General features: G+C 42.2%; 1 protein-coding gene across 1 annotated transcript in view; it reads right to left on the bottom strand.

Annotated features, from left to right (window-relative positions):
* TTLL5 (tubulin tyrosine ligase-like family, member 5) overlaps positions 1 to 13,270 on the bottom strand; it is a 136,273-nt gene that overhangs the window by 104,562 nt on the left and 18,441 nt on the right. Inside the window, exons 10-12 of the mRNA XM_010583727.1 lie at positions 5,923 to 6,024; positions 5,704 to 5,795; positions 3,520 to 3,627 (exon numbers count right to left, since the gene is read on the bottom strand). Coding sequence (XP_010582029.1) covers positions 3,520 to 3,627; positions 5,704 to 5,795; positions 5,923 to 6,024 — 302 coding nt within the window. The remainder of the gene's footprint in view (positions 1 to 3,519; positions 3,628 to 5,703; positions 5,796 to 5,922; positions 6,025 to 13,270) is intronic.

Raw genomic sequence — 13,270 nt, 5'->3', positions numbered from 1 at the left:
TGTTCTGCTTTTCCTTGACATGTCATCTATGAAACCAGAAAACAACATAGGATATGCGTATTGTGTATGTATGGCTGACCTAAGTCTCTAAGCATGGACTCACCCATACTCATGTCAAGCAAGTCTGCACAGCAATTCCTTTAAAAATCTCAAAATTCTAGTGTCCTGCAAAATTCATTACGGAGCAGACCAGCACTGTTCAATACTAAAAAAGGCTACCATTCACCCAAACAGGTCAACTCCTACTACTACTAAAATTAAATGCTCATGAAGAGCAGCAACACAGATGGTTGAGAGAGGGTCATGAGATACAAATGAAGACTTTTTTTAAAGTGTTTAGCTCTAGGTCAGCACCACTCAAGTAGTACAATAGTTTATTGTTTGCTCCATACCATATTAACGTAGATGTGATTAGAAGCATAAGCCTGGCCAATTCAGCCTTAGCACACAGGAACAGCCAAGTAAGAAACTCATTGCTTTGATGGGATCAACAGGCCTATTATCATATCCTGCCTTCTTGATTGCAGAAGAACTCAACAGTGTCACAGCTGGGTTGACTAGAGCTGGGAATGAAACTGGGGACTTAAATCTATTGCTTCTTCAGGATCATGTTTCAGTGAGTACAGAAAATGGTGCTATATTGGATGCTGGCAAAAATATGTGCTGCACCTAGTTGCCTTCATTTCATCCCCTACTAAACCTTCCTACAGAGAGATTTTTCAGACTGTCTGAGAGCAAGTCTCACTACTTTTTCTAGCCTACCCAGAAGTGCTTACTCCAGGACTAATGCAGTCTTTAATTGGCTTGGGCACATGTACCCCTATCATACCTCCTGCTCCCACACTGAGATGTCATGTCCCTCACAGGCAGTGCAAAATCCAGTTTCTCTTAAAGAAGGCTCCAGAGGCAACCAACAACTCAACTGGTGACCAGCTTGAGGACAATGCAGTCGTTCAGAGTCCTGCAGCATGCCCTCCTCTGGGGCTACTGGTTAAGGCAATTTTTACTCGCAGCTTAATTTTACGTGAGGAATTATTAGCTAATCATAAAGAACAAAATAGAGGCTTGAGATCACATTGTTAATAACAATGCATGAACAAGGCTGCAACAAAATCATGTAGTACTTACACTACTTTGTGATGCACTTCAGACGATCAAAACTACTGAGCATCCCAAGTCCTCCGAGAACTGATGATTACTAGAATGCAGTAAACAGCTGACATAACATGGCCAAAAGGGGACTCACTACAATCTTTCCACAAATTGTCAGTAGCACTCCACTTTGACATTAGAAAAAGAATCATCCTGACCTACCACTCTCACTTTCTAGGCAAGCATGGGTAGCTGGAACCATACAGTCTCACAAGTCTTATTTTAGAACATGAAGAAGCCATGAATGGAGTCTCTTCCCTCAAATCTAGAAAACAAGTATATTACATTAAAAAAAAAATTTACTTGGGAAAGGAATGAAGGACCACAGCAGTGCTACACTGTTAGATAAATAAAATGGGCAACCTAATCTAGACAAATAAGTACTTGTGATTTAATTTTTAGCAAGAAGGTGGCAATTGTGCTGGAGTCCTATTCCCTGGAACAGCATTACTAAGACTAGAGTAGAATACACATTGTTAGTCATATTTTTCTAGAAGTTTTCCAAACAAGGCCTACCTCTGTATCTGAATCTCAGACACAGGTTTCTGAAGTCTGAGATACTTTTCAAATAATCAGTCTTTCTCAGGACACACATACAGTTTCATTGTTCACAGCCCAAAAAAAAAAAAAAAAAAAAAAAAAAAAGCAGCAAGCTCTTGGGAACCTCTGCATGCTGCCTTGAAATCTTCATTGCCAGTTTTCTCCCTCATGTTAACAGCTATGAACTCAGCCATTCTGAATGTTTCCAGCTAGAAAAACTGTCTTTTTTTACAACAGGGTTAAAAGTGGCACAACCAAGGAGTGTCAGAACAAGACACATGGATCAAGAATGAGCCATACAACATGACAAGGGCAGTTCAAATCCTTGGGACAAGGACCACCACTTAATTGTGGGGGGAAGGTGGCAGAAAGTACTGAGCTCTGGAAATGCCTCAAGCTCCCTAGGGAAGCAGTATGGCTCCTACTTAAGCTCTCTTTCCTGGGAAGCTCTTAATTTATGTTTACACTGAAATAAATGGAACAAAACAGTTTATTTGTGGGGGAGCATCTGAGAGGGTGGTTAGTGCAGCCCTGGGGAGGCAGCAGGAAGTGGGATAACCTCAGAGCCAGGCCCAGCAAAAAGTACATGAGGAACATTAGTTTCCACATACACAGCTCAGAAGAATCTAGAGACACAACTGAGGAAGGAAAAGGGAGAAGCAAAAAAAGAGGCAGTTAAAGTTTTTTTGTGTGTTTTTTTTTTAATCCAGTTGTTGATATTTCTGGAGTAGCTGATAAACTGCTACTTCACTAAAACTATTATCTAATTCATAAATACCCATGTATGCCAAGATTCTCCAGCTTTGAACAAAGGCATCAGAGTCAGTCAGGAGAAGCTAAGGCCAGAGAGGTAGCTAGTTTGGCAGGTAACTAAACAACATATCAACCATTGCTCCTCCTTGACTCTTGACTATCTCATCACACCCAAATATCCAAAGATGACAGCATTTACATTAGAGTATTGAAAGCTGCAGAATCATCAATATCCAAGTGCAATGCAAGGACCACACAAATGGATTTACATGTCACAGCTAGTTTAAATATAAATCCCAATACCCAAACATGGGATAGCTTAAGCCAAGCTTGGTCTTCGGTTTAAGCACTGACGGAGACTAATTCTAGACTCATTTCCCCTGTCCTGAAACTCCATCTTCATGCGTGTATACACATGAGCAAAGGGTGGCTAAGAGCAGGAGGAGGCCTCTTTAGGGAAGGTTGGGAAGCAGCCACTGGAAAGCGGGAGAAGGCACACTGTGGTACCAGCCACTGCTTTCTGGACCTCGTCCCAGCATCTGCTGCCAGTGAGTTCTCAAATACCTTTGCCAGCACACAGCTCTGCATCCAGCTTCTGCCAGAAATAGGCTTTGACGCCACCATGCGGTACTCTCACACAAGCACAAGCCCAGAAGCATTTACCACCACTGTCATTCCAGGGACTGCATTACACATTCCTCCCTAGACCTCAGATGCACGTAGGACAATAATCCAGAACCACATTGGGCTAGATGGCTCAACAGAAAATATTAAATATTCTAAAGAGATATTTAATAGTGGGTCGGTAATTTCAACTTTCCAGCACTTCCCCAGTTCCTTTTCAAGTTCCTTTTCATCATCCCATTTTCAAGCATGAGATTCTGATGAACAACACTGGCACATGGGCAACTGTGATTCAGCATCCCCTGCCCTCACAGAGGCCTATACGGAGGAAAAAACCCAGTATCTGGCTTCCTTGCAATAGGGAATGCACATTTCTCTGTAGCATCAGAAAGCTGGAAGTTTCAAACAGTACTCAAGAGCCAATCAACAAAGATGCCCCTAGTGCCTTACCAAAGCAGCTGCCACGATGTGAAAGAAAAGTTTTACAGGCTGTGGCTATGGCCAGCTCAGCAGAAACTACAGTCTTGATAATCAGGTCCTCCACGTTGGCCATCAGTGCTGGAAGGAGGGGAGGAAAAAAAAAAGTAGATTGTGAAGTAGCACACAATATCTAGAAAAGCATGAGAATATGCATATGGACAGATACCTTTGTGAATCAAAGCACATGAGAGCCTATGGATGACAAAGCAATGATGTTTGGAAATCCATGCAAGCTTAAGTATATAGATACATGCGTAAGTATCCTAGTGCAAAAATACTCACAAATGAGAGTGATAGAAGTGAGTACATGTACAGTGCAAGTAAGTGGAAACATGTGGCAAGCACATCAGCACAAGTCAGCTGGAGTCTGATCACACTCAGAGTATTAGGAAGGATTAAACAAGAGTGGGTTAGTGAGATAAGCCCTTAAACTACAGAGAATAAGCTATAGCCACTGAGATACAAAAAATTTTCTTGTGGACTTTTATGAGATAACTGTTCTGTGATGTTGCACCTTCCTCTAAAGCAGCTGTTCCCATACCATGATTCACAAATCATTTCAAAATTATATGACTGGTGACAGCTCTCAGTCCTGCTGACCTATAGATAATCTGCAGTTTCTGTAAGGAAGCTCTCTCTAGCTCCTGTATGAGCCTGTAAACAGAGCTCAGGAACAGGAATCTGAGCTGACAGAGGGAGCAAAAGGGAAAAAAAGATGCACATTAGATGTAGACCTGGATTCTACACTCGGCTTGGGATGTGTCATGCAATATAAAGAACACCACACTTAGTTCCTGTTTTCAACAACAAGGAATAGAGAAGCAAGAGGAGAAGGGAATGAACAAACACTGGAGTTGTAGCCTGAAAAGTTAGTAGGGATGATAGGACAGCCTTCCTCACCCCTCAAAGGGAGCACAAGCAAACACACAAGACCTCTAGCAAACCCACAGACATTTGGTATTCCCTATCCCAAAGAATATCTAGTACAAAGCACTTGACTAGAGAGTTCGATTTAGGTCTACAATTACTATTTCTCATGTTCAGATGACAACATGCAGGGACCTGAATAATTACAGAGTATAATGCAAGCAAATTCAGATGTGAACTTCTGTGCCAGAAGACCACTAAGTGGAAGCAACACAGCATGGGAATGTCTAAGTGCACATAAACTTCCCAGAGCACAAAACTTGCCAGCCCAGACAAGGCCAGCACTTTCCAGCCAGCATTCTGCCTCCGTATGACCAGAACCAGATGCATCAGAGAAAGGTGCAAGAAGCCTTGTAATGGATAGTTAGAGAAACCTGCTTACATTGCTGAGCAATTTACTTCATAATTAAGAGTGCATGTTTTATACTTCAGGTTGGGGTGGGGTGTGGAAATGTATCAATATAAGTAACTGCGTACACAGCTTACTGAAAACATATGGTGCAAGTAATTGGACAGCCATGTATGCGTATGATGGGGAAAAAGTCTACTTCCATCTGAAAGCCAGATTCAAACCCCTTCCTCCAACATCTAAGTGCACCCTGGCAACATTTGCAATATGGGCATAGCTGCTATGAGTAGTGTTACTGATGCCTCCATATCACAGGTATTTATTCCTTAAAGGATATACCTGGATTCTGCTCTTCAGATGCATTTACTCCCAGCAGACCTGGCAAAGCTGTGGAAGAGGGAGCTATTTTATATGAAACACAGACTGAAATGAAAACACCCAGCAAAAACCTGAGCCATGGAAAGATGACACCACATCCAAGAGTCATTCAAACTGGCACAGTTCTCCAGAGGTTGGTCACTCATCAGCCTGAACAGGCCATGGGAGCAGTAGAGGGAGGGAAGCTTTTAGAAGGAATGGAATGACCTTAAGAAACGGGAAATGTAGGTAAAATATTAAGAAACACACCCTGAGAAAGTCTCAGAATATTATTTGCAAAAGGGAAGGGGTAGGCCTCATCTCTGGGAATAGGACCCATCTCTGGCGATAGAGAATAAATGCACAGCTCTAGTGAGAAAGCTGTAAGGAACAATGCTTCCCTCCACCCTGCTCTGGTGCTAAATGGGACTCACGGGGGCTCTTCCCTGACTTCTTAGGATTCACACAAGTGAGATGATTAAGATTCAACAAAGGAATAAAAGAACAAGATCCGTACTGACCTGCAGTGTCTCTCCCCTCTTGTTTTAAGTACCTCAGCATTGCACTCATGCTCCACTTGTTTCCATAATCCTCTACTTCAGGATCATCACAGCTAAAAATAAATTAAAGAAACAAGTTGACACCACTGGCCTACCTCTATGGACTTGCACCAGCCTTAGACCAACCTAGGTAAATTGACCCAACCTCTAGAGATCAAGTTCCATTTTCCAGCCAAGTACCTGACATAATCTCCACTTTTCTTGTTGACACTGTAGTTGGTCAGATGCATGAACTGGTTTTTAATGTTCTTGGATGCCTGGTCATACCTCACTGTTGCAAACCTGTAAAGAAGGATAAAAATTCACAGTATTTCTTGAACAAGTGACATGCTTGCTAAATATGACCTACTACACAGACCACTCAACAACAGCAGCTAGGGAGAGAATGCATGTAATGAGACTTCATCAGATGCAACCTCTCCTCATAAAAAATACTGTTTATTCTCAAGGGCCACATCCAGGTGCATTTAGTCTCTTTTTCAGTGTCTTAGAGCAGGGAGCTCCATTTGTTCTCCTGGAAGTTTTCACAGCCTAACAGTGTACACATCATGCTAGGCACATTTTTTTCTCACCTGCTTAGACTTCTGGTCCTTGGGCATCCTGGCCAAACAGACCACTTTGCTTTAGACAGTCAGTGTTACAGTCTCCTCATTTTCACAATAGGGCCTACCATGAATACGCAAGATCCACTGGTCCTGGGAAATGCACACATTCAGAGCAATCATACTACATATGCATACCATAGTCAATATTTCCTGAAGTCTCATACAAGCACAGCTCAGTTCTCGTATACTCCAAGGATGCTTTAGGAAAGGCTGAAGATGAGAAGAGATTTCTGCCACCAACAACTACATAGCCTACAACTGCCTTCTCAAGAGGCATCCAGGAAACCAGGTACACCCTGCAGGCCAGACCAATTTGTCCAACAAGGTAGCATTTGCTCCAGGGTGCTGTCATTCTTGGGGACTATGCAGCCCTTCCATATCTCAAAGATGTCACCTAGCTGTGTACAAGGAAAGGGACTGTAGGGAAGATCACAATCAGGAGCAAGACACTGCTACAAGCTTACCTAGTCTCCATATGAATACTGTTACAGCCAACAATACCACAGTTAAATCAGCCTGTTTATTATGGAAACAGTGGTAACCTCCTGATTAAAAGGCATTACCTGTACTGTAACCAAGCACCCCATCACCACTCCCTTAGCCATACACTACTGTCACAGATGTTTGTGTTGAAATGAATCAAAGAATTGATCCAACTGAAAAATGAGCTTTTGGAGGATTTTGGGTTGTTAGGCATTTGAGGGATTTTTTTTTTTTTTTTCTTTTCAGTTTTGTGTTGGAGGGCCAGAGGGAACAGGATGTGAAAGGGAGAAGGGTATGAAAGGACAAAGGTAGAGCAGCTCCCTGATCCAGCTACAAAGTTGTAACTTGATTTCCCCCACCCCACCCTTCCAGTGGCCACACACACTTAAGCTATCCATACTCTTTCCTCAGCTATCCGCCTTCATTTTACCTGCACAATACCAGCACAAGAGTGTCTGTCCTGCACAGCAAGCCATCTAAAACCAGCCTTTTTTTGCTAAGCTGTTTATCAAATCAGATCAGTTCACTGCATGGGTACAGAAATGTTTGTGGTGACACAATACAATGGACATCACAAGCCCCTGAATGAGCACAAGAATACAGAACAAACTTGCACTGAAGCAATTTAAACAGTAATCTTATCAATAGCTCACCTCTTTAAGAGGTTAAATGAAGGCTGAAACAATATAAGCTTCTGGGGGAGTCGGAAGGACTTCCTGCAACCAACTGCTAGGACAGTTGCCCATGCTACCCCTCCATTCCACTTTGCACCCTGAAGCCAGAGGGAAACTGATCATGCCTGTGCCAGGAAAGGCAAGGGTCAACATGAGAACGGGAACAGCAGGCAGGAAGAGTGCAAGACTGTTTCTCTTGGTAGCCATCCCAATTTAAAGTGCTTAAAATTACATCTTGTGCAAAAGTTGCTTTCTAAATGTGTAGTTGCATGATCAGCCTTTGTCAATCTAAGGATGCACTGCAGCTGAAAGCTCATCAACTGCTCAGTTGCACACTCCAGCCACTCTCCTTGATCTCCTCCACAGATTACGTAGCCACAGGCAAGTCGAATCACTTCACAGATCTGACTGAACAGCCACTTGAGCAAATATAGAAAGATACCAATAAACTTTCAATCAGATGCAGGTATACCCTCTTTCAGACATAACAAAGGAGAGTGTTAGGATGCAGAGTCAGGACAGAAAGAGGGCAGTGCCTCCATTTTAGGAGCAGGTCACAAAACAACTTAAAAAAAAATAAAAATCAAACATCAAGCAGAGGATAATACTATCTGTGGCAACAATTGCAAAATCCTACATCCAGACAAGGACATGCTATCAAGTTAAATGTAATGCAATAAAATAATTCCAGTTGGGAGCTACAGTGATCATCTAGTCCAACTGTCATAATTTTCTTATTCTGCATGTAATCAATTCCTGTTTCAATATGTATTTTAGGCCTCAGACTTTGGAGAAAAATAAATAAAACAAAAGATCGAGGGCAGAATCCAGGGCATCTGGTTGGCAGAATGACTAGCATGAGCCACTGCTAAACACCACAGCTTGTAACAGCAAGCACGTTATAGTTCAAAAACACAGAACAACAACAAAAAAAAATCAACAAGAGAAAAAACACCTTGTTCTTCACCCTGGCCACCCTCCTATACCACAATAGCTTAAGATGCCAATGTCTCAAAAGAGATAAAGGGGAGTAAGAAAGGGTAAAGGCAAAGTCAGACATATGCTATCCTAAGAAGCCTTGGCAAGAGGGAAAGTACGTACCAAGGAAAGCAGGGTTACTTGCAAGAAAAGGAGAGCAGATTTGGGTGAAGCCTCAAAGCAAGAAAAGGGAGACAGCACTCAAGAAAAATGGAAGAGGGAGAAAGGGAAGGGAATTTGGAGCATCTGGCTGTGCAACAAAGTTAGTGTCCAGAAAAGAATGCATCCCCAATTTGCTTTATTAATAGTCATCTCTCTTCATCCTTCCCCTATTATTTTCCATAGCTGAGAAGCTGAACTATACAATGACATCTACAAGTTACACCAAAAAATCCTTCCTTTAGAAAGAACTGCCAAAAAAAAAAAAATTAAAACAAAGCCACTACTTCCCTCACTTAGTAGCCATTTTGAGAAATACCTTTCTCTCCACAAGAGCTATACCAGCAAATCCATGATGATGCTCATCAGATTAAATCTATCCTTAAATACACAGGTGGAGGAGGAAAAAAACCCAAACAACTCCATGATGTAACTAACTCTAAGCAGCAAGGTTAAAAAAGTGAATAAGATTTTGCACCATATTTTTCTGAGCTTTAACTACATATGAAGTCAAAGCAGCTGGCAACAGAAAAGAGTCTGGACATTTGGATCCCTCTCCACATATTTCCACAGCTTAAAGTATTTGAATTTCTTTTCAGTTTAACTGTAAGTATCCTGGATTTAGCACTTCTGTTTTGAAAATAGTGACAACAGCCCTATCATGTATTTTGTTCTTCATGATCTCCACTTCAACAATCATTTATTGGCAGCATACTGAAAGCATTTGTTGATAACATGCTTTCAGCCAGATCCTGGAAGATACTGAGCACAAGCAGCAAGCTATTTCACAAAGTCATGGCTCCCTCGATACTTTGAAGCAGAGGGCAATTAGGTTTACCATGCTTAGCAGCTTCTTACTTTTTTAATTATGTACATAATCAGAAATATGAGGATACAAACCCTTGGGAGATGTAGACAAGACTTCTAAAACAGCCGTATTTCTTTACCTTGCAATTGCTTGCATTAGCTTCCTTCTACAGAGACCATCCTTAATTGTTAGGTGGTCTGAGCTCCATGCCCATAGAATTCACATTTCCATGGGACTGATTATTCAGAAGGGATTTCTAGAGCTCTTAGTACATAAACTTTCTCTTCTACTAGGATGTTGTCATCTTAAGGGATATCATGGGCCAGATCAGCAATGCATCAAAAAAATACAAAACATTAAATTACTCAAATTTATTATCAAAACCCCTCAAGCTTTAAACAACAGAATCAAATGCCAGCTTAATACATTCTCCAAGAGCTGGTTTGACAGCCTTACTAGCCTCATGCTAAGTGCAAGTCTGCAAATGGAAAATCCAAGTTATTTCTAGAGCCTCTATCAATAGCCTCTGCATGTTAGAATGGTGACAGATCACAAGTACAATGCTGGCAATAGCCCACACCCCCTACACTGCGTCTCGCCCTTGCTTGCAATGGAAGAGCATTACTATCACTGAAATATCAGTTATGATTACCTTCAGTACTCTATAGTTCTACAGCTTTTCACACTATACTTCACTGTATCTTTCTTCCACTGTGGTAACAAGGCTACTCACCCACCACACTTGTGCTCCCCAGGAAAAGACAAGAGACTTGCATGCTACAGAATGTCTTACTTAACAGAAATTTTCAGATTATTTTTAGAGACACTAAGCCCATAGGAACAGGCCTTACAGTAAGAGTAGAAAATAGGAAAACTTCAGTGTTTGTAAAATCATCTAGGTGTTAAGCTGAGATTAGAATAAACACTTGAGAAATCTTACAATCTTTTAGATGATTATTTCATTTCAGGTTCCCCCTCTTTTCCAATTTCATTTCAGGTTCCCCCTCTTTTCCAATTTTGGGCCATGTCTAAGAATAGAATATTTGTCACCTGAAATATAAGGGTCAAGATCCTAAAAACAGTTTAGAACCTATATGGTAAGGTGGCAGAGAAAATAAAGGGCAAGCCTGATGTTTTCCCAGTAACACAATTTACCACAAGCACATGCTGCAACATTCTGCACGAGCTATTTTCCTAAGCACTAAAGGCTTCATGCCCAGGTATCTCATATTGCTATAATCCAGCCAAAGAGTGTTGAAGGCACAAATAACTGAGGCCAGGTCATCATCTGCCAGGACAGGACTTTCCTAGCCAAAGCATTACTCGTGGATGCTGCTATGTGGGAGCCTGCAATCAGCCAGGAATCCAAGAGCACTCCTAAGCTGGAGACTGAACTGTCCCCATGCGGAGGTGCATCTTCAGCCAAAAGATACTATTTTAACAAGTGAAACTTGTCAAAACGCTATCTTCTGCTCACTAACACCACCTCTTTCTTGCTCTGCTTCAAGCAGCTCTTATTTTCCCCCACTGTGATCTGATCCTGTGCAAGTTCTGGACTACTCCATAGGCTTTGCAATGCAGAGACCCAACACACTTAACACTGCTGTGTATTGCTGGTAGTTAAGTTTGTGTGGTCTGAATGGTTCAACAACTGGATCCACATTGCTTTGAATTCTTACAAAGAATTTTGCTGGAGGACTTGTCAAGTGAAAAAAAAATATCTAGGAACAGGTGAAATTTTCCACTGCTAGACAGGAAGGTTTCCTGCCACTTCAGCGCATTCTTCTGACCCCACTTCATCTAAACCAGCAGTTCTTGTTAACAAATGTGAAATATTACAGAGGTAACCAAGAAAGGAATGGATGTCTGTTCTGTATCCACCATCAGAAGGATATCAAGTCTGTTTTGGCCTGAATTCAGATTTGCTTTCTCCATAATGCAGGTTCTAACAGCAAGTTTTCAATGTTGGATTTCTCGTCTGTTGACTGAACTGTCTTTCGCCTGCCAATGGACTTGGGGGCACAGGGGGCAGACAGGCAAAGGAAGCACAAGGAATGGTCCCCTATCACAGCATTAACCTGGGTCACCTCTGTGATATGTATTACACAGAGATAATATAGCTCACAGCAGGAAGGACATAGGAAGCACCTTCCCCCGTCTTGATGTTATGTACTGCTTGTATTTAGTGTCTAAATTGAACAACAAGTGATATCAGAGATACTCACTTTCATTAACTTGTTTCCCTGATCTTACTGCACTCCCATCCTCTCAAAGATCTTCCCCTTGTAATGAACCTTGCCCTTTTAAAAATCTGAGGAAAGGGATAAGTTGAGAAAATTAAGGGCACTTACTAACATGATATACAACAGATTAGATTCCAGAAGTCTCTATTGTGGGAGAGCTTCTACCCCAAAACTAGAGCTGGAAATCGGAAAGGTTAAACCAAGGTTGACTGTGCACTATTCAGTTTCCACACAAACTGCTGCCAGCAATATAGCCTCCCAGGCAGAAGTAGCAGCAATCATTGCTAACAGACCTGGCAGCCTCCCTCCCTTTCACTGCAGCTTCTCTTTTCCTCAGCAGGACAGAGGAGATGCCCTTCACTTATAAATTTGAAACTTAGAATAGAGAAGTGACACTCATACATTCAATCATTCTGACACACCTGCCCATGCCTCAGCTGGTCACAGTCAAGTCACACAGGCACATGCCAGCTCAGATAAAAGCAACAACCAGTTCCCTTTACCAACAACTACACACTGCTACCTAGCTCACCTTCAACAACAGCACATTTACTTTCCCTCTGGCTGCACTTTCTCTTGGATTAGAGAGGGGGAAAGAGCAGTCAAAAATCGAGCAGTAGGGTGGCAGTAGTGGCAGCAGGTGGCCTAGGCAGCAGGAACAGAAAATCAAGGGAGAAGCCTTACTAATTCCTTCAGACTCCAGAAGTACTCTCAACCTTCAGACTAACAGTACATCACCTAGAGGCATCCCAGCTCTCTGCCTCCCTGTCAGGCTTCAGACTTCCCCTGTTAAAAATCACCTTTGGCATTCAGATACTGACAGATGACTGCCCTCCCTCCCCATCTTGTAAGAGTTCACTATAAGCCGAATAAGCAAGCTTAAGCTCCACCTTCAACAGGCCACTTACTCCACAAGTGGCATGCAGCACTTTTCCCTGTTGACCCAGCAATCTACAAAACATGTCACAGAGCCCACACTTACCTCTAGAAATTCCCAAATCCACCACACCACACCAAACTTTGATTGGCCCCTAACCCACACCCCTACACTACCTTAACCCAAACAACCTACCGTTTTACCATCACACATTCAGGCAGGACACTAGCTGAGGGGTTGTACACCGGTCTTTGCCTTATCCCCAGCATTACTTCAGGAAATGAACTGACCACAACGGAAGGTTTGTCATATGCAAGTCATTTTGGAAATACATAAACTGGATCATTAAATATTTATGTAAGAAGCTACATGGTTTTTCATGAAACTTGGCAGCTCTGGAATGCTTATTTGAGACACCTAACCAGGGCCTGGGAAAGGAGGAGGAGGAGAAGAGAAAAGACCCTGGAGTAGAAGAAGGAAAGAATAGTTAATCCCTTTTCTCTCAAACAAGTGCTACAGAAAAAGCACACATTTTGATAGTCTTTTCCATGACTGCAGACAGAGTTCCTGACTACATGTCCTGGAAATAACCAGTGTAGTCTTTCTGTAATCATGTTCCTCACATTTTATGCTTGGAGTCACTTTCTCAGTCCCTCTCCCCAACCCTGTCCATGCATTAGACTTTGGCTTCCCTCTTAGTC

This window comes from Haliaeetus leucocephalus, unplaced genomic scaffold (assembly GCF_000737465.1).
Source record: "Haliaeetus leucocephalus isolate CR32 unplaced genomic scaffold, Haliaeetus_leucocephalus-4.0 Scaffold932, whole genome shotgun sequence".
NCBI lineage: Eukaryota > Metazoa > Chordata > Aves > Accipitriformes > Accipitridae > Haliaeetus > Haliaeetus leucocephalus.
Note: the sequence above shows the minus strand (reverse complement) of the source record. Positions and strands in the feature narration are given on the sequence as shown.